Source organism: Mauremys mutica, chromosome 11, assembly GCF_020497125.1.
Source record: "Mauremys mutica isolate MM-2020 ecotype Southern chromosome 11, ASM2049712v1, whole genome shotgun sequence".
Taxonomy (NCBI): domain Eukaryota; kingdom Metazoa; phylum Chordata; order Testudines; family Geoemydidae; genus Mauremys; species Mauremys mutica.
The window spans coordinates 15,758,838-15,786,138 of record NC_059082.1 but is presented as its reverse complement, the minus strand read 5'-3'; the positions used below and the strand labels follow the sequence as shown (position 1 = coordinate 15,786,138).

General features: G+C 44.4%; 1 protein-coding gene across 1 annotated transcript; it reads right to left on the bottom strand.

Annotated features, from left to right (window-relative positions):
- Nucleotides 1-2,611: 2,611 nt before the first annotated feature.
- FAH (fumarylacetoacetate hydrolase) lies at nucleotides 2,612-24,840 on the bottom strand. The gene is made up of 14 exons (XM_044980832.1): nucleotides 24,670-24,840; nucleotides 21,230-21,340; nucleotides 19,912-20,033; nucleotides 18,155-18,204; nucleotides 16,319-16,409; nucleotides 15,743-15,840; nucleotides 15,540-15,592; nucleotides 14,578-14,677; nucleotides 13,667-13,797; nucleotides 12,779-12,854; nucleotides 11,384-11,430; nucleotides 10,194-10,295; nucleotides 8,292-8,409; nucleotides 2,612-2,887 (listed from the first exon to the last, which is right to left on the bottom strand). The coding sequence occupies exons 1-14, from the start codon at nucleotides 24,748-24,750 to the stop codon at nucleotides 2,808-2,810; spliced, it is 1,260 nt and encodes a 419-aa protein (XP_044836767.1). The 5' UTR covers nucleotides 24,751-24,840; the 3' UTR covers nucleotides 2,612-2,807.
- Between the last annotated feature and the right edge of the window lie 2,461 nt (nucleotides 24,841-27,301).

The window sequence follows — 27,301 nt, the reverse complement described above, 5'->3', positions numbered from 1 at the left end:
GCAGGTTTAAAACAAACAAAAGGGAGTACTTCACCCAACACATGGTCAACCTGTGGAACCTGTTGCCAGGGGCTGTTGTGAAGGCCCCAAAATATAACTTTTTTTAAAAAGAGTTAGATACGGTCATACAGAATAAGTCCATCAACAGCTATTAGCCAAGATGGCCAGGGATGCAACCACATGCTCTGGGTGTCCTTAAATCTCTGACTGCGAGAAGCTGGGACTGGATGACAGAGTATGGATCACTCGAAATCGCCCAGTTCTGTTCATTCCCTCTGACGCATCTGGCACTGGCCACTGGCAGAAGATAGAATGTGGGCTAGATGGACCATTGGTCTGACCCAGTATGGCTGTTCTTATATTCACTGTTGGTATTACCCCTACACTCGCGAAAACTGGAGCACAGCCCTGAGCACAGGCTGAACTGCAAGTAAACACTCATGGTAAAAGGCAACCTCTCTCGGGTAACAGCATGAGACTAAAACTGAGACCTTCCCCACTTATGGGCATTAATGAGCCTGTGGGCTTTTCCACAGGAATTGAGGCATTGACTTTTGATGTTCTGGAAATTGTCTAAGACCCTCCAACTTCCAGCAGAGAGTGATCTGCACCTGTGGATCCCTGCTGTGGATGGACCCTGCTGTAGCTGGAGATTGCTCTTTGCATGTCATTCTCTCCTTCTTCTTTACCCTATGGAAGCCCTCTATAAGGCTGGAGAGGTAATAGGAGCAGGAGGTCTGACAAACTCCACTTCCTCAAATCTGCACAGCAACACAGTATACGTTACTACCGAGTCTACAGTCACTTAGTTAGCTCTGGCTTTACCTGATCTACCAGCTCACGTCCCGCAGAGAGGACAGGGACACAAGTGTAACACGCAAACTTTGTCACCTCACTGTTGACCTTTCCCCGATCTAGAATATATCTATAGCAGAGGTAGGCAACCTATGGCACATGTGTGCCGAAGGCGGCATGCGAGTTGATTTTCAGTGGCACTCACACTGCCCGGGTCCTAGCCACCGGTTAGGGGGGCTCTGCATTTTAATTTATTTTTAAATGAAGCTTCTTAAACATTTTAAAAACCTTATTTACTTTACATACAACAATAGTTTAGTTATATATTATAGACTTATAGAAAGAGACCTTCTAAAAACGATAACATGTATTACTGGCACACGAAAACTTACATCAGAGTGAATAAATGAAGACTCGGCACACCACTTCTGAAAGGTTGCTGACCCCTGATCTATAGTGTACTTTCAGGGCACCCAGCTATAAACCTCCTCTACTGAAACCAGACCATTTATTACAGATCTGTTCTCCCCCTCAACCAGTTTCTTACCCAGGACAAACCGTTCTCTCTCAGCCCAATCATGCCTCAGATTCCTGAAGAGCCTCATGCCAGGGACTTGAACAAAGTGAGTTTGAAAAGTTTAAGAAGTTATCTCTACTGCGGACTTCCATAAAGAATTCCAGAAGCTTAGAGGTATATTTTTTCCAGTACAGAAGCTGGGCTGGTTCATTGCCATATTACTTCAGACTCAGTTAAGGATTTTAAACCTAGCTTTAAATGTTTTTCAGCTAATTTACCTGCTACTGAAGCAAAGCGTATTGGTCTGTAATTCCTAGGATCAACCTTAGCAATTAAAAAAAATAATCAGCATGACACTGCCTGAGCTCTAGGTCTCTACTAGAACTGCTGATTTAAATGGTAAATCATGTGGGTCTGATTCTGTGCTGAGCTTCTGGGCCGTGCGGCCCGAGATCGCTTTTATGTCTGGATTTTGGGAGCAGCCCCCAGCATAAATTAGAGCAGCCTTGGGGGCAGTTTTCATTTATGGCAGCCTCATGAAGGCTGCCTGTGAACTGCTCTGCAGCCCAGTGTCCATGGCAGTATAAACTATGGACACGAACCCTACTGCTCCCAGCTCACCTCCTACACCAGGGTACTCTGCACTCCTCCTGCACCAGAGGGATTCTCTCCTGGGGAACCTGTACAGCCCCTACTCAGTGCTAGAGCAGTGTATAAGTTGTAGAGGTGGGGAGAATCTCTCCCCGTATTTCTGCCAGCAGTTCATCCACTTAATTCTTTAATCCAGGAAATCTGAAAGAATTTCCCATCCCATCCTGGTGACTCTTTAGCATTCAAGCTATCAATCTAGGCAACATCTCAGTCCCTAGTACTATCTCCCCTGTATTGCCTGCAAGAGTAACTCTGGGGCAGGTATCTCCCAATTATTCTCTGTGGTGAAGACTGATGCAAAGATTCCCTTATTTTCCTTGCTTGCTGTAGTGCTTTTAAGTGTCTCAACAATAAGGTGTCCCCCCACTTCTCACAGAAGGTTACTCTACAAGAACCCGCCCCATTCATGGTTCAAAATGTTCGGTCTACATTTTCTTTGCTAATATAATCCATCTACTCTTGTCTTGTACCATGCAAAGCTCCTCCTCTGACTCATTGGTGTTTACATCTGTCAAGGTACTTGGAGAAAATCAGGGTGCCCCAGCTCAGAATGCCCACTACTAATGGACTGTGTATGAGGACTCTACTTACATCTATGGGGACTTAACCAGGACAGTATTACAGTCATAAGACGACGACGACACCGACACTGCATCATTAAGATATTTATTGATAACAGTTAATATACTTGGGAAACTCCAATCATTTATATCAAAAATACTGATTTAAAACTGAATGCGTGCACGCGCGCACACGGATTTTAATTTCTTTATGTCAGAGAATGGTTACATCAGGGATGTGGCTAGGCTTCTTCCCTTCCTGGAAAGTCACCAGGTGCAGGTAATCACGGAGCAGAGATGGCTGGAAGCACTTTTCCTGAACACTGGCCAAACCCCACGCGGTACCCATTTCCCTGGCAGTGACCTGCAATGGGGAGAGGAAGAGAGTCACCAGAGGGGCACCTAGCGGATTTTTACAAGTAAAAAATAAAATAAAATAAGTACAAACTGCAGTACCAACATGAAAGGGAATGAAATGAATGTAAATACACTGATGTAGGCCTAGCTTCTTAGCTGTGCTCAGTTGGGGTGATCCAAACCCCATTGACCCAAAGTTTCCCATTGACATTGAGGGGCTTTTGATCAGGCCAATACACACTGGATACCACTGTGGGGAGGGGGCTGTAAGGCAATATTTGTGGGTCCCAGTTCTATGCTGGCCTGGTCCCTGGCATAGCTTAGAGCAGCCTTAGGAGAATCCTTAGCTTTCCAGACCATCAATGGGGCACTACAACTAAAAAAACCCAAAAAACTAATGGTCAGATCCATTAAACTGTATTGGCACAGCTCCATTGACACCAGCTGAGGATCTGGCCCAAAATGTCCGGCTATGCTCAGTTATATAAACAGATAATGAAAGTCTACGACTGCTGCCAATGTTACCGGTCATTGATTACATTTGGAACTAGGGAACGATTTGATCCCTCAATATTCATGCGAGCTGTGAGAGTTGACATTCTGACCTACTGTCCTACATTCTGTTTAATTCCACAATCCTGAGGTATGTGGGTGCCGCAAGTCCCCCCTCAGTACTGGTTCATTCTGCCACGTGCTGTATGTATTCGGAAAGAGCAATCCATTAGTTCAGCTTCCAGAGAGCAGGAAAGGAAAGTCAGCTGAAGACATTTCAGCCCGTATGCTTCAGGCATATCTGAAGACGTTATTCTGAGATGAAATAACAGAATTACTGTAGATCTCAGCTGATAATGTTTAGTGAAGAGAACGACAACAGTGATATAACATGTCCTGTGAACAGCTTATTTTAAGGAGCAATTTTATTGTCAAAAGATGGATTCTTCAAAAATAATGAGATACATTCTTCCCTGCATGTAACTAAATGGTACAGTAGTTCCCGTGATTCATCTGTCCCTGAATTTCTATTAACAGAGAAAGAGTTAATGTTATTCATATAATTTGTATCTTCTTACTGAGGGCTTGTCTTTACTGCATTGTTAGCTCAAGGTATAACTCAATGTTACCCCTAACCTGACTCCTGTCTACACACACAAATCTCTAGCTCAGGTAAAGTGATGCTTTAAATGAGAACTAGCTGGTCCATTGGGGTGGCGGAGAGTGGACTGAAGCTTGAGAGCTGCTGACACTTAAGCTAGCAATGCAGTGGGAATGTAGCTACAGGCTACAACTCATGTTAGCACAACTCACCAGCTGCTTCACCTATCAACCAGCCTGTGCAGTCCAAATGTTGTTTAGTCATGTGGCCACTCTCCCTGGAGCTAGGCTCACAGAACTCGCAGCCCAGAGGGACAATGGGAAAAGCCACCTTTGTGCTCTCCCAATCGTCACAGAATCATAGGACTGGAAGGGACCGAGAGGGGTCATCTAATCCAGTCCCCTGCACTTGTGCCAGGACTAAATATTATCTAAACCATGCCTGACAGGTGTTTGTTCAACCTGCTCTTAAAAATCCCCAATGATAGAGATTCCACAACCTCCCTAGGCAATTTATTCAAGCGCTTAACCACCCTGACAGGAAGTTTTTCTTTATGTCCTACCTAATCCTCCCTTGCTGCAATTTAAGCCCATTGTTTCTTGTCCTATCCTCAGAGGTTAAGAAAAAGAATTCTTCTCCCTCCTCCTTATAACAACCTTTTATGTACTTGAAAACTTATGTCCCCTCTCGTCTTCTCTTTTCCAGACTAAACAAACCCAATTTTTTCAATCTTCCCTCATAGGTCATGTTTTCTAGACCTTTAGTCATTTTTTCCCACTCTTCTCTGGACTCGCTCCAATTTGTCCACATCTTTCCTTAAAATGTGGTGCCCAGAACTGGACAATACTCTGGCTGAGGCCTAATCAGCACAGAGTAGAGCGGAAAAATTACTTCTTGTGTCTTGCTTACAACACTCCTGCTAAGATATCCCAGAAGGGTGTTCGCTTTTTTTGCAACAGTGTTACACTGTTGACTCATTTAGTTTGTGGTCCACTATGACCGTCAGATCCCTTTCCGCAGTATTCCTTCCTAGGCATCATTTCCCATTTTGTATGTGTGCAACTGATTGTGCCTTCCTAAATGGAGTACTTTGCATTTGTCCTTATTGAATTTCATCTTATTTACTTCATTGGCCTGGAGCAGGGAACTGCAGTCAGTGGGAGCTGCGATCAGCCAGACCTGCGGACGCAGCAGTTAAACAAACCGGCCCGCCAGGGGCTTTCCCTATACAAGCGGCGTCCCACGTTTGGGAACCACTGCTTTAGGGAACTGGAGCACCAATCTGAGACACTCGGTATCTGAAAATCAGGCTACTAATTCCAGTGCCTGAGTGTCGACTGAGTGTCCAAGCACTGAAATTTGAACTTTTCTGATCTAGCTGACTTGTCTTAAGTGGCAGAATCTGTGTCAATAAAGAATAATCTCACAAGTGGTAGCTGTTTTACATCAGATAATGCACAGTGCATATCGAGATGGAAGATATGGGGAAATGCTCCCCTTTGTTCCACATTCTGCTTAGAAGCAGACAATGCCGTGAGTGCTGTATTGCTAGCTCAGCTCTGGCCTGCAGAAAGAGGAGACAAGTGTAGGGTTACCAGATTTCAGGTTCCCCAGAAGAGGACACTGCGAGGTGTGTGGGGGGGGTGGTGGTGGAAAGGAGAGTACAGTTGGGGGTGCTGGAGGTGGTACCTGCAGCAGGGGTACTCACTGGAGGTGGGGCCAGCGTCGCTCCCTGCCATGGTGGCAGGGCGGCTGGTGCAAGAGCAGGACGCAGCGACAGCCATCAGTCAGGGCCTCCTGCTCCCCTACCCAGGGCTGGGAGTCAGGCAGATGTGGCTGCAGAAAAATGGACCAATCAGCTGCAGATGCAGAGGAGGGACCAATCAGGAAGCAGACCAACTGGGGCTCTTTTTGAGCTACAGTATCTGCTCTGCAAAAATCCAGGACATTTCCTGTTATTTGAAAAATCTGCCAGGACAGAGGATGGAGACTCAAAAAAGGAGGCAATGTTCTGGAAAACCAGGACATATGGTAACCCCAGACAAGGGGAGTCTGCCTATTAGCAGGTGGTGGGGAGTGGTAGTGGGGGCAGCTGCAACAGTGATTTAAAAAGCAAGAGGCAGTTCTGAAATGTAACTACTACAGGATCTGCACTTCATTCACCTCATCTACACCACTTGTGTGCAGAGGTCACCCCAGTGCAATGGTAAATTCCACAGCCTCTACTCCATCATGTATGTGCTCTCCCAACAGACCCATAGAGAAGTGAATACATGGCGAGGCTCCACGTCCATCTCTGCGTGGAAATCTTCATTGCCTTCTTGTCCATCATACTGTCACCATTACCCCTCTGGATATCTCAGCTCATTTATTGCAGCTGTTGTCAGTTTCAGTAATTCCTGTTCTGGGTTCAGGGGTTCTATTACAGGGCCTGCTCTTGTGATGTCAGAGCTGTTAATCTTATTGATGCTTTCGAAGGGGGGTAATGGGCTGTACTGATGTGCATGCACCACCGTGTGCTGGATCTTGCCACCTCGTTTATTTCAGTGCTCTCTTTGACGTGCCCCTGCAGTGTTTGCTTAGCTTCATGCTCAGACCTTGCACTGATGCTCCTTCACTTGGCTAGAATTATTTTCTTGTGCTCATTCCCTAATTGCAGAGATACCCAGCTGGGGAAGGCACCCTAGTTTTGCCTCTGTGTTGTAGGTATTTCCCCCTCTATGATAGTCCTTGCACGTTTTCCAAACAACGTTCCTCTCACCAGACATATGTACCAGCTTCCATGACTTAGTCACAGTTGTTTTCTCTTGTTCAAGTCACATTAACTGAATTCTTCCTATCACTTTGGCAGCTTCATTGTCTGTGCAAATCCTGTGGGCTACTCCACTTAGTATGTGTGTAAGAACGGTTGTGGGCGGGGAATCGAAGAAGCTGTTCAGATCATTGGTGGTTTCTGGCTAGTGAGATTTGTTGACGTGAAGAATTTCACAAACAAACAGTTCTCTAAAATGGCCAGCAGAGGAACTGAGGAGATGGCTGCAAACTTGGGCCAAAAGAAATCTCACAAGAATGGCTTTACCCTGTATCAGAAGCAGGAGGAAAAAAGTAATTTCTGGTTCTGAATCTGACCTTGAACTAAAACACACAGGAGTTGGGTTTGGATCCAGGAATTTGAATTGGAACCTCCTCTCCCATATTCAAAAGAGTTTAGATCTAGGATTCTGGGTTTGGATCCTGCAGCCAGGACAAATGGCTCAAGTGCATGCAGGCTTTGGCTGGGAGTTTCAGAGGAGCCTAAGGGAGGCAGGCACTCAAATCCTATTGAAAAATTCAGTTGGCACCTGTTGTGATAATTGGGCCGACAAATTTACCCTAAATCTGAGCGAATCCAATTTCCCCATAAGAATTAATGTAAATGAGGGGGTTAGGCTCCAGGGAAATTTTTTTCACCAGACAAAAAAGACTACACACACACACACACACACACAATAAGTTTTAAACAAACAATTTAATACTGGTACACAGTGATGATGATTGTGAAGCCTGGTTGAGGTGGAAGAGTCAGAGGGTGGGATATTTCCCAGGGAATGCCTTACTGCTAAATGAACTAGCAATTAACTGAGCCCTCAAAGGTTAATTCTCACAATACTCTACAAGGCAGCAGGAAAGGAGAGATGGCAGACAGACACACTCTCTGTATGTGAGAGGAAAAAAATGCGCATTTCCCCTTTAAGTAGCTGACCCCAGGCTTAAGTACACTGCCTTGTTAATTAAATCAGCTTGCTGAGACCTGAGACAGCAGCTACTGCCTAGAAGCTCCCTCCCTCCATTGTGTGTCCCCCCCCCCGCTCTATGGAAGATGGGGTAAGTGGGGTGCAGGAGCAGAGGGGAGGAGGAGACACCCTGACATTAGCCCCCCTTTTTCCTCCCTTCCCCCATACAGCAAGCAGGAGTCTCTGGGGGCAGCTCCAAGGCAGAGGGCAGTGGGGGGAAGGACAGCTGCTGCACAGGGAACTTAGGGCAGCAGGGAGCTGATGGGGGCCTGCTGGTCCCCCTTGGTTCCAACCACCCACCGGCTAGCTGCAACGGGCTGCTCTTCCTGCAAGCAGTGGACAAAACAGGTGGCTGCCAAAGGGAGCATTTCACAACTTTAAACAAGCATGTTCCCTAATTGATCAGCAACTTAACATTGAAACAACATTAACTGGGATGACTAAGTGAGGAGTTCCTGTATATAAAACAACTATGGGCCACACACCATGCTTCTAAGCCAGCTCACAGTACCAAGAGAACACACCCATAATCATTTGATTGTTACCTGTTATAATGACTTCATCCCCATCCTGCAGAAATTTACGAGAATGTCCATTCCCAAGGTCAATTACTTTTGTTCCCTTCCATGACATCTCCAGCATGGAGCCAAAGTTCTCCGGATCCTTCAAAGCAGAAGTTAGTAACAGAACTGTAAACCCATTCCACACGTGTGTACTACCGTTAACCCCCGACCCCCCTGCTGCTGGGAGTGAGAAAACAAATATATTGTTGGATTCTGTGCAATGGAACCTTGCCAGTAACAGTCATTGATCGGGTTCATTGATGTGCTAGCTTACTCGCCTGTCTTTGGTTTTTAACTCCTTACTTGCTGGAGGCCACCATTGCCTAAAGCAATCTTCTCTTTGGTATCATTAGCTTTAGTAGTGGGCACTATACAGAAAAACTGGATCCTGTTCAAGGAAGTATGGAGACAAATCTACGTAGTATTTCTGCCTCTCAAATATCTGTCTGTTGCTACATTTCAGAGTCCCATTCACATTTCATTGTGCAGAGGAATGCTACGTTGTTAAATGTTTAAAGGATTTTAATGTAAATCTGCAGCATGATGTGCTAGAGAGAAAAAGCACTTCACTTGTACATGTGTGTACACCCTAGCAGGATGGTGTACGTGCTTTATTACACTGGCATGCTACTAGAGCCTTATAGGACAGAGGGCAATGCACTAGGTGACTAGGAGCAAGACCCAACCCCCACTGATGTTTCCCAGTGGAAAGTCTCCCAATGACTTTATAGGCTATTGGACACCAGGTTATGAAATCTTAACCTGTCCTTATTTTCTATTTCAGCAAGAGGAAAGAAACCACCACATCACACCTCGGTCCACCACTGAACAATGTCCAGCAATGTGCTGGTTAGGAGACAGAGCTCTGTGAATCCCCAAAAAATACATTGGAGAAAGTGGGTTTTGCATTTTCTAAGCACAGTGCAACACCAGTGCAGTATAAATTAAAAGAATGGACTATGAAACTAGGGTCATACGGAATTGAGAGACTTGGAAGTGTTAACACTTCGAACAACAGTAACATTTATATTATCTAGAGCAGTGGTTTTCAAACTATTTCTGGTGACCCAGTTTAAGAAAATTGTTGATGTCTGTGACCCAATGGAGCTGGGGATGAGGGGTTTGGGGTGTGGGAGGGGCTCAGGGCTGGGGCAGAGGATTAGGCTGCGGGGTGGGGGGTCAGGGCTCTGGGTGCAGGCTCTGGGGTGGGGCCAGGGATGAGGGGTTTGGGGTGCGGGAGGGGGCTCACTTCTAGTGGTTCCCAGTCAGCGGTGCAGCCAGGGTGCAGAGGCAGGCTTCCCACCTGTCCTGGCACCACAGACCGCACTGTGCCCTGGAAGCAGCCAGTAGCAGGTCTGGCTCCTAGGCCGGTGCTTGGGGCAGGGGCAACACGGAGCCCTGTGGCCCTCCTGCCTAGGAGCTGGACCTGCTGCTGGCCGCTTCCGGGGCACAGTGCGGTGTTGGAACAGGTAGGGACCAGCCTGCCTTAGCCCGGCAGCACCGCCGATGGGACTTTTAACAGCCTGGTGCCTTCCATTCCTGCAGTTTGAAAACCACTGCTCTAGAGGTTGTCCTCCATTGATCTCAACATACTGTTGTTGTGGGGTTTGTTTTTAACAATGAGATAGTAGCTGTAACTCACAGCAGGATTGGGCTACTTTTGTGCATGAATATTGTTGCCTCTAAAATACCACAACAGGCTTTTATGGATACTGACAGTAGGAAGGCTTTAAAAAAAAAAAAAAAGTACTCCAAAAAGACTGAGGAAGAACTACAAAGATGTCCATAGTAAATCAAAGTGGATTTAAGGCCAAGGTCACATCTGATCAGTTTCTAATGGCTGAGTACTTTGTTATTAGTGACAGCTGTTAGTTAAATGCTTACAGGTCCACTGATTGTTCCAGATGCCAGGAGATCTCCAGGTCTGAGGTTGCATCCATTGATGGAGTGATGAGCCAGCTGCTGTTTCATGGTCCAGTACATGTACTGGAAAAAGGGGGAAAGTGAAGGACAAACATAACTCACAGATGTCACTAGTCTGTACAAAATGCATTTCATTCTTTCTGGATCATACTGTTAAACATTAGCCCACAAGAACGACATCCTTATCTAATCAGGAGCCTTCAGCAGCCTAAATGGAACATTTGTAATTACTTTAAATTGATCCTCTGGCTCATTGATTGGTCTCCAGATGTATGGCCTGAATACAAATAGGTTATGTTTGAAGAGATGAGACGCAACTATTGTGACCCTGCTTTCACAACATACAGCATATTAAATACCCCAACTGGCCTGGTCCAAAGCTCAGTGGAATCAATGGGAACCTTTCCAAGGACATAACGGACTTTCAATCAGGCCCACTCTATATGAGTATCTGCCCGTCAGCAGGAATAAGCACATGTCAATGGAATCCTGCGTAGAAGGATTTTAGCACCTGAAGGCGTGGCATTAATGTTGGGGTTAACGGCAATTTGTGGCTACCAGAGTCAGAAATTTCTGTGCAGTGTAACAAGTTGACCAGTCCTAATAATTGTTAAAGGGCAGCTGGCCGTCAGCAGTGCAGGTACCTGGCAGTACAGCACAGACAGTCATGTTACTAATATGACTTTCAAGGGAAAGAGCCTCTTTAGACACTGACTCGCTAACCTAGTGAGGAGGTTTTTAAATGAAGTTCAAAGAAGATCGATGAGAAAAGCCCACAGGTAAGTATAAAAAAGTGACCTTAACAGAAGTCCAGGTGTTGACCTTAAGGGTATGTCTACGTGCAATAAAAGACCTGCGGTTGGTCCGGTCAGCTGACTTGGGCTATACAATTATATGCAGATGTTCAGACTTGGGGTGGAGCCCAGGCTCTGTGACCACGCCCTCACAGGGTCTCTGAGCCTAGGCTCCAGCCTGAGTCCAAATGTCTAAATTGCAATTTTATAGCCCCGCAGTCCAACTCAGCTGACCCGGGCCAGCCACGGGTCTTTTACTGCAGTGTAGACATACCTTAAGAAGGCTAGATGTTGGGGGCAGGGCATGGAAAATTACAATAGGGACACAGGAGATAATAAGGGGGAAAACAAAGTTACCTTAAAGTTTGATTTGCATATCGTGGCTGGGTTGCTCATTCCTTCTCCTAAAGGGAGAGGAGGGAAAAAGCAATCAGTGAAGACGTCTATGGCATTTTCATTTTATGGCTGGACAGAGGCTTCCATTACCATTGTCAGGCTCAGTAGAGAATAAGCAATGACATGCTCTGTCCTGGTATGAAGGGCTGCAGGGGAGGAAGTACAATTCCAAGTACAAGTCAAACAAACAGTCTGGTTTCTATCCCCTGCTCTGCCACAGACTTCTCCTGTGACTAAGTCACTTAATCTCTTCTACCTCTGATTCCCTCACCATAAAATGGAGATATTATTTCCCTATCTTACAGGGGAGTTGCAAGGCTTATTTCATACTAATGGCAGGATCTACAGAAATACATAGTATTATTAAAAGGAAAATCTCCTTTGCTATTTTCATTTGCATGATACTTAAGCTAGAATCATGTTGAAGATAAAGTCCTCATATGGACCCCATCAGTAGAATATCATTCCCATTTTACAATGGCACAGAGAGACTAAGTGACATGCCCAAGGTCGCATGGGAAAACTGTGGCAGAGCAAGGAATTGAGTCTGAGACTCCATAGTACAAGGTAGTGTCTTAACCACTGGCCCAACCCAGTTCTCTCTTTGATTCACTGTATCAAACTTTTGCTGCATCATCCCAAGAGGCCACGAACTGCAGCCGTGAAGGGGATGTGTTGGAGATTGAAAGTCGAGAGATGGAAGATACACAATCTCCTGCACCACCTTGCTGGCCTAACTGGGTTTTAGGGTGCTGAGCTCCTCTTCTACTGACACACATTCAACAGCAGGACCATGATAGTCCCGCACATTAAGCACAGCATCAGAGGGTCGTGTTCTGATCCCTATACTCATTTCGGGACATACCTTACTCTACAAGTCCCAATGGAGTCAGTCATCTTTTACCTCCAGTAAAAAACACATTCTTAGTACTCCTTCCCTGGTCTTCCCTGTCTGTTCCTGCCGATTATTCGTTATCACCCACTTGCCGCATCTTGTTTTAATTAGACTGCAAAGTCATTGGAGGTGGGACTGTGTCTTTTACTCTGTTTCCACAGAACACCAGCACAGTGGAGCTCTGAGCCCGCTTGGGTGTCTAAGAGCTATCAGGACATAAAAAAAAAATCTACGATAATTCTTTAGGTTGTAAAATGGTCATATGCAGCCACCGCAAGGGGACTGTTTCCCATAGCACAGCCCTGCACTAACGAGTAGGCACATTATGAGCTTTTTTTTACCTTCCTCTGACTCAGCAAGTATTGCCCTATGCAGAAATCAGGATCGCAGAATTGATGGAACAAATGTCTGAAACATATGGCGGATTGTACATCACTAACTCCACAAATCATTTACTGTACCTTTGATAGCGACAAAGAGATTTATGTCAAAAGTATAGGGCTCTTCATCACAGAGGTATGGCAGTGGCTTGGGAACCTGAAAGCATATAACAGGCATTTCAGCCTGAAGGCCAAAAGGAAAGAGAAAAGACTAGCACATACCTTGGGACATTTTGTAACAGCTCTCTTCACAAGGCTCTGCTGAGTACCATGCGTCCCTTTCTCAGGGCACGCATTTTTCCAGTCCCCTTGCCTTCATGAATAATTGCCTAAGCTACTGTTTCACATACACAATTATGTCACAAATGTTTATACCACTACCAAGGAATTCATTTAATCAAATGCACTTTTTCTCTTGGCCTCCAAAAGTGCTCTTGATTTTTCACATGGTTGTTAAACCCACCCAAATAGAATTTTAGTGCATCTTTGTCCCGATTTGGCACACTGTGTGTACTCAAAGCTTGCAGAAGGCTTGCAGTTTCAGACCTGAACTGTTTAGTTCACACAGAGAAAAGCAACTTGTAAACTCTCTTCACCGTATTAAGTCTAATTAAATGGCTACATACCATAGAATCAAATACCCTCAAACTATGGGCAGGTTTGCCTCTGGATCAGAACATTTTAGCTAGAGTCCATCATCCCTACCATTTATTGTAAGCACTTGGGTTTTCAAAGCTATGCAGCCGTACGCACCATGACTGAAAACCTGGCCTGACTGACGACAATGGGCATTTTCCCATTGGTTTCAGTGGGGCCAGGATGTCATCCCACATCTTGGAGGCAGGATCAAGCCCTGAAGTCAGTAGAAAGGTGCTGGTACAACCGAGCGATTTTGTTCTCAGAACCTAGAGACCCCCATTTTATTTTCACTCAAATCATTTCTAGTGACCCAGCTGTTCTCTTGCTAACCTGGACGGGGTTTGGCAACACAAATGGCATGAGAGCTTCCATAGTAACAACCCACGGAGAGATGGTTGTGCCAAAGCTCTTGCCCAGAAATGGACCCAGTGGAACATATTCCCACTTCTGAATGTCTCGAGCTGAAAAAAAGGAAAATCAATGAAATATAATGAAATTTTCAAAGAGAGTTACATGGACGCCCAGGCCAGTGATAGAGAGCCAGATGAAGAGCTCTGCACACCAACAGCCACCACCATCCACAGAACAAGCAATGAAATATCACCCGCTTGCCCAGGATAGTTCAACCATAACCTCAAGCAGTCATCTGGAGGGCTCAAAAGCACAGTTCAAAGTCCTCTGGGTCGGTCTAGCTTAGAAAGAGAGGCCAATGTTAGTTCAGGTTTAGTTAACACGTTACCTAGCTCCAACCCAGCCAATATTTTTCCCTAGCCTAGACACAGGTTAACATCTTTGATTTCAACTAGTTAAATGGAAGTAAATCTTAAGGTCCACCTTGATTAGTTAAATCGAGCTAAAAAGTGTTCACCTGTGTCTACACTAGGGAATATGTTGTAATCGCTAACTCTTTCCCCTCTAATCTACAGCTACCCTCTGCTGGGAGCACCAGCTGTGGCAATGTTTTAGGTCATGTCCCTGATAAGCAAGAATTAGACTTAAATCAGCTAATTTCACGAGGACAGCTAGATGACCTCCATTAGCAGTAGCTCTTAGTCACTACTGACCTGAGCTGGATTTGAACCAATGCCTGAAAGTTGTAGACTGTATTCCATCCCACTACCCTTGGCCCGTCAGTGTCCTGAGTAGTTTATATTTCTATCATTTAAAACAAATACAATATCTGTCAATATTATGTAACAGCAAAAAGCATTCCCCCAGGGAATCAGAGTAACACTTATTACCACTCCAGTCATTCATAAGGACCATTCCAAAAATGTGCTCGTGAGCTTTGTTGATTGGGATAGGCTCCCCAAACTTGTTTCCGGGGCCTACAAAGAACGCCTGAAATGGAAAAGAAAATGCTTTAAGCAAGTCAAAGTTTTGAAAATAAAAACTTTGTTTACACCAAGACAAATCCCCTGCAGGTAGTGCTAAGACAAGACAGATACAGTAGAATGCGATTTTACTTGCTTTCCGCCTTAACTTTAACTGGAATCTCCTTGTGCAGATGAAACAAGAGTTACAGCTTTTTCCTTTCCCCATGCGAGAGAGCAGGGTTGAACCACCTGAGTAGCAGTGAGCTGATAAGAGTCGGTCATTAAACTCAGGGCCTGAATTTGCCAAAAGGGACTCTCATTTAAACTGCAGCTGCCACATGCGCAGAGCTATAGCTAGCGCATTAAGAAATATGATCCCCTGTGCAGAGGTTCTAAATTCCTGTAACAGAATCTTATGCAGCAAACTTTATGCTTCCCATTTGCCTAACCAAGGAATCTTCCCTTCTCTCCATCCCTCTGCCACCTCTGCTTAGACCTTTGCAGCTACAGCTGATTAGGTTATCAGCATAGAGACTGGCTAAGGGGCACGCCATGGGATAATAGAAAATGAATATATTCGGTATTTCCTACAAGAGTCTCACTAAAATACACCCTACCTACCAGTCCCCATTATGCAGCCACTGTCTTTCATACTCCTTGAACTGGAACGATACCGGAGAGAAGTTAGCCTAGAATTGGTCTTTCCCATGCAATGATTAGGCATTGAATTCTCCCCTTTGAAGCAAGTTCTACAGCAGGCAATATACCACCCAGAGGGAGGTGCTAGAAGACTGTATATAACCGATGTTATGAAAACATAACAGGACAAGCTCAACTTTTTACTCTTTGATTAAAGGGAAAGTTGTAATACAATAAATACATCCTACCATTTCTAACTCAATGTCCAAAAGTTTGCAAGCACCAAACACTGGAGGTTTAGCTGTGAATTAAACAGACAGAAAGGTGCATTATGAAGCTAAAATAAACAAACAATGAAGCTAGAAAAGACAAGAGGCGGCCAAACATATTCCAATGCCATGCTGCTCACTAAGGAGAACAGTGCAGTTCAATGGCATGACCAGGAACTCACCATCGTCAGGTCGCATCTGCCCCACTGGTCTTTGAATTGGTGTCCCAGACACCACAACCGAAGATGCACGGCCATGGTAACCAACGGGTAAGTGCAACCTTGTTAAAGCAAAGCATTGATTGTGTGTTAAATGCTGTATTACAGTCACCAGAACCATGCACGGTGGAAGCTCCAAGCACTCTACAGTAAGTTACTAAATTTCCCCTGTTATCTAACCACTTTTTTGAATATATTTTTCCTCTGAATGGAGCATCCAGATTTATTTACTGGTTTCTTGCTATATGCGAAGAACCAACTCTCAGATAAAACAGTCTCTGAATCAGAAACTGTTTCAACTGACTCCTCGCAGTCGCTCCTTTCTACAACAACTAAACACAGCTCAGACATAGTGGGGAATGGAGATGTGGAGTTTCAGACACGGGGGGACAGGTCCTCAGCTGGTATACATCATCATAGCCCCATAGCAGAGCTATATGTACACTAACTAGAAATCTTTTTTTCCCTGTAAGGTTATACAGGCCTTTGCAAAACGCGTAGAACACGACATATGAGAAAACAAATAACTGAACTACGAACCAGTTAGGCATCAAAGCATTCTCTTTCCCTCGGAACATGATCCCAACATTCGTAGCATGTTCCCTTGAAGAATAGAAGTCAGTGTAGTCTCCTGGGAAAAAGAAAAGCAGAAAACATAGATCAACTGTATGAAAGACCCTTAACTGGTAGGACAAAGGAGCATAAACTTTCCACATTCTGTTGCCCTGAATAGGATGGAGAAAGGGAGAGAGAGAGGAGGAGAGAGAAGTAGAGGAGTTTGGAAACATGCAGTCACAAGACTGTAGTAATCATGCAGATAGTCTATAAGAGGGGACGGTTGCCAATGGCACGAGGAGGTAAGAGTTACACATTACAAAACTGTTATTTATCTATCTATCTTTTCAAACTTGCAGTGAAGAGCAGCAAGAAAAAACATCATTTCAACCCATTAGCTACAAATATATGAACAAGCCACGTGCTTTGTACAGTTTAACCATTTTCTATTGTCATTTTCATTTTGCTGATGCTATTGAGAATGCCGTACTGCTAACAAAGGAAAGGATTTTGTAAACAGGGCATCTACTGCCCCCTGGTGCCCTTTTTGGGAAATGGTTTGACTCACACTTCAATTACCTTGGTGGCCCTGATGGAACTCAAAATGTATGAAGTGGGAATGAAGAATACCAAAGATAAGAGACTTTCCTCCCCTTCCTGGCTCCATTCTTACCTGTTGAGCCCACACATGGCTTCAGGTCCCCAGTCTAGCACCAGTTCCAAAGTTACTGACAGAAACAGTGTTGCCAATTTGTGTGATTTTATCACGTCTCATACGATTTTGTTATAGCTCCAGCTCCTGGAGTCAGGTGATTATGTGAGACTCTCAGTTTTCATTTAAAGAAAAAAGGCTTCCCCTTATAGTTGCAGAGAAAGGCTTAAAATTTGACTCACATGCACCATAAAGGCTCAAAACCCAGAAGGTGAATAAACAGAACTCCACAATATTTTATTTATTTTTTTAACTCTCATGATTGCTGGTGCCTGACCTGTTTGAATGTTTGGGCTTGGTAGTACTGCAGAACTTGCAGGCCACAGTGGCAGAGCCAGTTTTTGAAATTCAACTGGTCATTGGTTAGAAACAAGGCTGATTTCACCCCATCTCCCTTCCTTGGTTTGTATTTATCAGCTCTGTTAAAATCAATCCCTCATAAAACACACACACGTCTTGCCTCTTCCTTCACCTGAAGGTCATAATGTGTGTGCTCACATACCATAGTGACAGACAACCTTATAGAAATAGATGGAAACGGTTGCTCTGGTGCTTTCCAGAATTGTCAGACTTAATAAATGTAACCTAATGAGAGCTACTAGTCCCCCAGGCACCCAGCTTCCATAAACCCAGGACCTCCAGGAATCACCTTGCAACCTCAATGCAAAATTCAGCCCAGTGCTCACTCTTTGGGCAAGCGTGACACTGCTCTGGTAGGGAGGATCTAAATGGCACAACTGAGCCTTAAGGTACTTGTAGTTACATGACACAGTGTTCTGTAGTCAAGATAATCATCTGCCTAAAGAAAAGGGCTTTAAGCCAGTGGGGTCATATGGGCCTTTGCAGACATAGTTCTGACTTCAGGGATTATGTGGCACTAGGGAACCTTGATTTGATTAAGTTAGTAAAAGTTGCTTCCGGAGACCTTACATCTATGTTAAAATATGGCGCACACACGTTTTATTTGTGACATCAGAGATGGCGCCGGCAGTTAATCATCTGTAATATCTACTTTATACCCATTCCTTGTCACAGCCACAATCTGACCATCCGGAATATCTGGGGCATGTGGGAGTCTCAGTGTGTAGATATCAGTTCAGGAGACTTACCGATTTTAGCTGGAAGGTGCATTATAGTGGAGGCCTGAGGTACAAATGCTCTAAAAATACAAAACAAAGATTACAACTCCCAAAAAGACTGGTGTTACCCTGGGCTGGCTTAGATGAAGTTCAGTCTCTTTTTGCACAAACTACATTCTGGCATCTGCTCTGAAAAATCTTGCCTTGCTGCAATCCTGCGCTAGCTCCTAGTCTATAAAGTGAGGGCACAGGCTGCTATGGCACTGAAGTGGTTAACTGATTCTACAAGCTCCTGTGAGGAAATGTACAATAGAGCACTGGGAAGGGTTGCATGCCTGGGAGATCTCACTCTTTTCCTACATGGGAGGAAATGCATCCATTGGGATGCACTGGCAGGCGAGTATGTGTGTCCTCACTGCCCTCTACTGGATGGAAGGTGTGAGATTCAGTTGCTCTCCTGCAGGAGGCCTAGAAACAGCCTTTATGACAGCTGTAAAGCTCAAAAGGTCTCTCCTTAGTACAGGTGTTAAGACACCCTTGTTTTCTGACCTCACACATGCTAAACCTTTCAGGACTCTGGGGGGTACGTCTGCACCGCAATAAAACACCCACAGCTGACTCAGGTTCCTGGGGCTCGGGCTGTGGGGCTATCAAATTACAGTGCAGATGTTTGGGCTCAGGCTGGTGCCCGAGCTCTGGGACCCGGAGGATCTCGAATGCAATTTTATAGTGGCCCCTCCCCATCTCGAGTCAGCTGACATGGGCCAGTGGCAGGTGTTTTATTGCAGTGTAGACATACCCTGACTTTCATGCTGCATGCATGGGATTTATGGGACCAGGGCTGGCCACACGCACGGGCGACCGCCCTCTTCCCCCCACCTCCCCCCACCCAGCCAGCTCAAGGCCTCTTTAACCCCCAAGCGCTGGGCCCGGAGCCAGGGACAGGAAGGGTTAGGGGCACCCTGGCCGGGAGCTCCTATGGTGCACCAGGCTCCACTTGCTAGTCCAGGCGGGGCGGAGAGGGACAGGACTTCCTCCTCCCCTGCACTGGCCATTCCCAGGGCTGAGTCAGACCCACCTCTGGGACCCTTCCCCAGCTGCATGAAGCTCTGCATGCCCTCTTCCCCCGCTTCCTGCCCCCATCACTCCCCAGCTGTGGGGGGAGGGGGTCACTGTATAGGGAGCTGCCCCTGCGTTTGCCCAGGGCACCATTTTCCCTAACACTGGCCCAGCATGGGACTATACTGATATTTATCTATGCAGCCAGCTCCGATTTCATTACAGCAAGGAACCCACGTGAAAGTTTACCTCATGCTGATTCTGTATTGTGCCTTTTAAGTTTACAAAAGGCCTTGAGAGCTACACAACAACAGATCCATCTCTCCAGGGCTATGTTAAATATTTAGACAAGGCCACTGTTAAATGAAGCATCAAGGGAGGGAGAGAAGACTGGAACTGCAGTGACATTCAACTACTCTTCTCCAGGGAACTGGACACTCTGCCAGTGAGGCTAGAACACCTCTTTAGGTGATGCACTGATTGCTTCTGTTTACACTCCAGCAGCTTCTAACAGTTGTGTGCAATAGCTCCCAAGCCATAACAATAATAGCAACCACTCTGCTCCTCTCCTCCAACTCTTCGGGAATATCTCCTCCAGCTGGGAATAACACCCCAGCTCAAAACACAGACCCTGAGAAGGCTGAAAAGCCAAATAAAAGTGCTTTGTACATGTGATAAGGAACCATGAGTGTTAATCTTGAGTCACTTCCAGCTCCCCAATGCCTCACCTTTTCCGTAGCTCAGAGTTGTCTCTCAGTGTTGGCTCACTGGCTGACAGTAGCTTTTGGAGAAACATTCTAGCTTCCTTCCAAGCTTCATGGCCCAACCCCATGAAGTCATTAAGGGCTGGCTAAAACACAGTATAAAGGTAGAGATGTGTGAGAGAGAACATTTGTTTTCTCAGATGCATTTGCTGTACATGTGAGGTATCTCCTGTGTTACCAGTACTGAGATTAAATTACTAATTCTGAGGTAACAGGCAGCTCCGTGCGCAGAGACCCTGCCTATCATGATCATTAATATGGTCTCATTGTTTCTTTGTGCTCCCCCACTTGTCAGCCAATATACATCTGTTGTCTCTTTGCAATCAAAGTATGAGACATCTCTTTGGGGAAGGGACTACGATTTTCTACAGCACTTATCACTATAGGGTCCTGGTCTGTGAGAGAGGCACCTAGGTGCTCTTGCAAACCAAATCAATCAATCAATCTAATAATACTTAAAATCATCATCCACCTATATCTTCAAATACCATGGAAGCTTGCAATGACACGACTAGTTGTGATCTGAGATATAAATTATATTCACGCCCATGCAGAGAGCCCGCAAAGTCTATGTACCACTTAAATCCCACTTATTCCAAGTTGTTTCCTCTTGGAGATTCCTCCTCATGAAGATGCCAGAACTGTAGGGGTTTAAGTGGAACTGGAGTTATGTACAAACCTTGGTATTGGCTCTCTGAACTAGGTGGATTTCACTCCAGAGTGCACTTCTTAATCAGATGAAAGAAACTTTTAGGAGAGCTCATTTATTTTACTACTTTCTAAATTTTAATTGCGGGTGCTCTTTGTGAGTGGCTCCATTCCTAAGTGATGTAGGTTCCAATTCAGCAAAGTGCGCGCTCCCCCTACACCTGCCCTTTCTGCACAGGAAGGAGAGGCCTGCCTGTGCTTTGCTGAACTGGGGCCACAGTTAGACCTTCTAACACTCTGCTTCTGATTGCTGCAGAATCATCTAGGCAGCAGTGTGCACACAGTGCCAACCCAGCACTGTTACACTCCAGTTTTAAGCCAGTAATTCCATTTAGCAGAGTTACACTGACATAAAACAGGACCACCACAATGTTTAATCAGTCCCAATCCCCCCCGCCCTCCCCCCCCCCCCTTTTTTTTTTTTTTTTAAAAAGGAGGGGCAAACCAGCAACTCAGGCACTCAACTGTAAGCTACCACAATGCTCTTGATCTGAGCCTGGGTCACTAAAATTTCATATGACATTCCATTTAAAACATGGTAGAGATGGACATTGTCAAACTGTATGATAAATACCTGGTCAAAGACATCCTGATGCTTGGAAAGGGCTGGTCCACTGAACAGATGTTTAATAGCACTCAGATCCAATACCTGGTCTCCAATTGCCACCCCAATTCTGTGCCTAGGCTACAATGGGAAAAAAAATGTTTATACTTGTGGCCGATAATGCTCTTATGAGGGTTCTGGGGAAAAACAATGGAGTACAAGGCGTTTAAGTGGGGCAGGAGTTGAGGAGCTACATTGGTGCCTCCTTTACCATAGTTATAATTAATGGACAAAGGCTGCTGATTTTAAAATCTAGGAGGAAGGCAGGGGAAGCTGCACTATTTTTTTGGCAAATTCCTCACAGGTTTTGAGGGTGGAAGGACATCCTTCCACCTCAACCTTCCAGGGGTGTGGTAAGGGGAGGATATTGCCCTTCCCCCCGACTCTCTCTCCATGGTACTCATATGCCTCCCTGCCCCCCAATCACCATAGTATCAGAGGGCCTCATAATCTTTGTGGGTTCATCCCCTCACCCTCACAAGGTAGAGAAGTGCTATTATCCCCATTTTACAGATGAGGTAGAGAGAAGCTAAGTGATTGCCCAAGGTCACAAAGGAAGCTTGTAGCAGAGCAGGGGACTGAATCTGAGTTAACCAAGTCCGAGGCTAGTGCTCTTATCACTGATCCATCCTTCCACATGGGAAGAAGGAAAGGCTGGTGTGGAAGGTTCCCTCCATGTGTAAAGAAATGAAAATAAAAACAAAAAACCCTGCTCATCTGTGACTGTATAGGTCCTATACAAACTCTGTTCAGAACTTGCACTGCTACCTTTGCAGCGGCACAGACCACATCCTCCCTACCACAGCTGTGCTGAAATCATAAAGACGCTTTGGCATTACAAACACAAGTTCCAACTGATAGTGAATTTAAATGAAATACAGCCATAGTAACCAGTTTCATCCCAAACAAAAAGTACAGATATTCAATTTTGTCTTAATGAAAATAAAATAAAACCAGTACAGATTAAAAAACAACTGCTTTTAGCCTTTTTTCTTTGAACAAGACCCCAAATCTGATTTGCATGAAAATAATCCCAGATGTTTATTCAGCAAGCATTCCTGCCAGAAAAATCTCAGGGCTGGACAAGTTAATTTGTAACCTGTAGCCCTAAATACAATCAGTTATTTTTACTGAGTGATTATTATAATATTGTGATAGGAGATTAATTTCCAAAAGGTATAAAAATCATATTAATCATCTTTTTTAAAAAAATTGAGACATTTGTGCAATAAAGATTAGTTACCAGGGAAGGAAAAAGTGCACGAGACATTAACACACAAACATGCATCTGGGAACAGGTTAAGGGCACGTCAGCACTGCAGTAAAACACCCATGGCTGGCCCATGTTAGCTGGCTCCGGCTGTGGGGCTATAAATTTGCAACATAGGGTTAAGCTGGCTCATTTTAGCTGGGTCAGGCTGGAGCCTGGGCTCTGGGACCTTTCCCACTCATGAGGACCCAGAGCCCAAATCAGCTAACAAGGGCCAGCTACAAACATTTTATTGCAGTGTAGACATGCCCTTGGTTTCATCATCCAGCTTTTATCTTTGCAAAACACTAGATAATTAGATCCAAGGCTCTATTATGCTGGAATTCATTTTTAAACTACTACTGATAGTCTCTAGCATTGTTTTTGCCTAACTGAGAACCATTATGATGACTCTGCAATGTCCATTAACCATTGATAATCCTCCAGCTTCTCTGTTTTCAGAGGTATCTGCTTGCCAGCTCTCTCCTTTACGGGGGGGGGGGGTGGGGGGGGGGGGGGGAGAGAAAGAGGGTGTTTCAGAGGCCGCTGTATTTCATTACATTCACATATGCACATTTAGCAATCTGTTGCAAACAGCAGCACTGAACAGTAAATTGGAGGTATGTGGTGTGATTTCAAAAGGAGTCTAAGGGAGTTAGGGACCCAGTTCCCATTGATTAACCCAATTAGGCTTCTTTCAAAACCCTAATCATGTTTTTCTTGTATGGCCAGAAAATAAGTGTTGTTGTAGCTGTGTTGGATCCAGGATATGAGAGAGAGAAGGTGGGTGAGGTCATAGCTTCTTCAGGTCAACTTCTTCAGACCTGAAGAAAAGCTCAGTGTAAGCGTGAAAACGTCTCTCTTTCATCAGCAGAAATTGGTTCAATAAAAGATAGGATCTCACCCACTGTGTCTCAGAAAATACAAGTCCCACAGTGTGGTCCCTGCACATATGCGTTGAATGGAACATTAAATATATAGAACAATGGTTTTCAGCCTTGAGTCATTTGCAGACTACTACAAAATTTCAAATGGATGTGTGGACCCCTTCAGAAATTTTAGACATAGGTCTGTGAACTCCCGGGAGTTCATGGACCACAGGTTGAAAACCACTAACATAGAAGATACAGAAGAGACCTGACTTGCCCAAGTCACTCAGCTAGTCAATTGCAGGGTTAGGAACAGAACCCAAATCTCCTGACTCCCAATCCTAATTAGGGAAAAATGAAGGGTAGGCCCTTAATTTATAGGATTATAATTGTGGCCCTGTAGACCACTATCATGTTTTAAACGAACCTCACTTGAAAAGATATTTAGCTTGGAAGGATTAGATTTTTAATCAGTAAATGTCAGTAAACATCAATTCTACTGTATATACAGGAAGTGACAAAAATATTTCATCAAGAATAGTCAAAATTTACTGACAGGCAAAGTAAGAAAAATGCCGCTTGAGAGCTTATTAAAATTTTATTTAAGGATATTGACTATGTATATTGACAATGTGTGTTTTAATGGTTATAAAACTTTAACTATCTCAATATATACAGTGAAAGCCTAATTATTTTACACAGTGATTATTTCTTTTATCAAATTTAGCTTTCAGATACATCAATTCATATTGCTTACAATGAACATTTCACAGTACAACTAAGATTAGTAGTATATAGGATAAAAGTTAAAATGGGCCTTTGAGAGAGAGAAGAGGAAGGGTTAAACTCAGCCATAAAGGAGATAATAAAAATGGTGCTGGTAAGGAAAAAAAGTGAAAACTTTATAGCATACAGAGAGGCATGAAGAAATACAGACTTTTATACTCAAAAGCAGAAAATATATTAAGTCCATATTACATATATATATATATATATATATAAAGTACTTACAGAAAATATTACTGTTCTTTAAAGAAATAGCCTTCAGGTCATCATCAAATTAAGAGAAGACAGTATATATGCTGAAGCTTCTTAGTGCAATCAGCTAACCCCTAAGATTCCCAGCCTGGCAAGCCTTTCCTGTCCCCGGCCTCTGGGGATCATCACACAGCATTTGAAAAAAAAAAAAAAATCTTTTCTCCTCATTCATAGTTTCTGAACTTCAGAGCAAAAGATTCACCCACAACAGCAGCAATCTTTGCAACACAAAGACAAAGCAGCAGATAACTCACCTTCTCCTCGGTAGAAAAAACCCCATAGGGAAGGTTCTGAAGAGGGAAATTTGAGTTCTCTTCTATCTGGATGAAAGACATTTTGAGCTCAGGGCAAGCTGTACAAACACACTCCCAGCTCAGCTACAATCACACCAAGAGAGCCTCCACATGTTGCATGAGACAATGTAGATCTGTCGGCCCACCCTCTTCTTCAGCCTCAAACCAACCAGAAGCCGCTCTCCAGCCCACTCCCTTCAGCCCTGCTCCTGTTTGTAAGCTAGATGGTTAATTAATACCAGAGTTCTGCATGACTCAGCAGCAGGGGCCTCTGCACCATTAACCGTTTCTGGCTACAGCCTGTGTAGAGGAGTATATTGCATGGTTACTGAGGGGAAGGCTGTTCCCCCTTCCTGAATCCTTGATTACTGGAAGAATCTACAGATATGTGCCTGCTGGGCCAGGAGACACACATTGATTTCCCATCTGTTGGGGGCACTTGGCTATAAAAGTATCAAATGACCCTACAAGAACCTAGCCACAAAAGGGGCAGCTCAGCTGTCAGCTCAGATACCATGGAGAGAGCAGACAGTTTTCATTTAGACTTTGTGCAGTTTAGAAGTTCCAAAAGAACCCCATTTGGCCCATTCCTTCTATAAAGCTCCAGCTGCTGAGGTGTGAATATCTGCTAACAGTGGCAAAGGACAGAAAACACAACCTCACTCTGTCCCATATCTTTCTCCACCCTCCTCGGTCCTTTTGGGAAAAACCTAGACCAAAAGTTAAGAACCCAATACCACTGTTCTACATGTGGACACAAGGCTGAATGTAAAAGCAGGACTTTTAAAAAGAAGAAAAAAGAACAGCTGAGTTAGGATGAAGGAGAAGATTCCTTTTCAATGAAGATTTTTATAAACTCCTGGCTATCAAACCACAAAGCTTATTATCCTAAATTGATTTTGGTGGGAGACGAGACTAGTTAAAGGAACAAAGATTTGCTTGGATGTATTTTGATTTGCTCTGCTCTTTAATGTAGCAATCGTAAAACCAGATTCAACTACTTTAAAGTGGCAAAGCTTCGCTGACTTCATTGGTGCTATGCTAGTTTACATCAGCTGAGGCCTTGGCCCATGTAATTTTAGGAATGTTCTTTGCATGGAAAAACTGGCTTTCAAGCAGTTATATACTATGTTTAACTGCAGTAGTATCATAGCATATTGTGACATTTGAATACCTACACTATTATGGTAGCCAGCATATATTGCTAAACATTTCCATAGTTGATTTGATTTTATCTATGCCAAAACAAAAGTTATAGTTAAAGCATTAAGTTTTGAGAATGTGTTTCATTGAAATGCACTTAATACGCCTCCAGAATTAGGATTTCTTATAGCATCACATTTAATGATGAAACAGATGCCCTGGTATAAAGGGAATTAAACGCTTATCCGCTAGCATCAGGCAGACCATCTACTAGGATGTGAAGCATCAGTGTCATAGTGCTGTCATTAAGCACAGCAAGAGTCAAATCAAGCTCCAGTGTCGTGTGCTATTTCTATTTTAGTGCACTAATAAATTGTGAAGGATGTTGTCCAAAGTCTATTCATTATATACAATGCACTTACCTCCTAGAGGACTTTTTTTAAGCTTGGAAGACAATGACAGCATGCCCTCAAACAGCCAGGCTGCATACTTATTTCATTGGTTCAAAATAGATTTGCACAGAGGAGGAATTGGATAAGGTTGACTCTAAATCTTTGTCAATATCCCCATCTGATTTTGGAACAGCAGCATTCCAAGTTCTAGTTTCCTCCTGCTTGAGGGTGGTTGTTCCCAATATGGGAGGTTGGGGGCACAATCGTTCCTGCTGCATGTCATAAGTGCAGAACCAGGTAGCAAAGGGAGCATGGGAGCTCCAAAGGCAGTTGCTTTCCCTGCACTTGTTTCCCTCCTCCTCACTCAGGGATGTCAGCCTGACTCCTGCTCCTCCCTCCTCCATGGAGCAGAGAGGCAGCAGTACCTTTTAAGCCAACCAGCTTCTCTTTATGCATGTTGTGCCTGTTCTCTGGTCAGTCCTGCAGCAGCACAAACACACCAATGGGTCACTGTGTTAAATATACAGTAGAGATGAAGGAAGAGAAAGGAAGCTTTGGGGAAAGAAATAAAAAGAGGAATGAAGGGAGGGACTGACAGTGGGGGGAGGAAGATAAGGGAGAGGGGTTGAAAACTTGAGAAGGAAGATCCAGAAAAGAGGAAGGGAACTGGGTGAAAGGGTAGTGGGGGAGGGTAAAAATGGTAAGCAAAACCTGTGGAAAAAATATAAAAGACAAGGAAAAATACAAGACTCAAGGGCGATGTGACTACCATGCTGTGCCAATGCATGACACTCGGATATACTGTTCACAACATCATAAATGAGGATCTTCTGTAACCCAAAAAGACTAGGGGACCACTGAAATATCTTGATTTGCAAGACCTTGATTCATGCCCTCCCCCCTAGTTCCACAGCCAAGGAGTCCTTAGGAGTGCATGGTTCAAAGTCCACATCTGATTTTCAAAGTTAAAACCTCCATGATATGTTCCTGCAGGTATAAAATGGTTTTCTCCATCATCTGAAGTTGTAGATTACCTCATATGCTACCTGATGTAGTCA

Coding starts and splice junctions, on each gene's coding strand:
- FAH (XM_044980832.1), bottom strand. CDS start 24,750: ATGTCTTTCATCCAGATAGAAGAGAACTCAAATTTCCCTCTTCAGAAC. Junction 18,205..19,911: donor AACTCTGAGCTACGGAAAAG/GTGAGGCATTGG, acceptor TTGTATTTTTAG/AGCATTTGTACCTCAGGCCT. Junction 11,431..12,778: donor TCTCTTTGTCGCTATCAAAG/GTACAGTAAATG, acceptor CTCTCCCTTTAG/GAGAAGGAATGAGCAACCCA.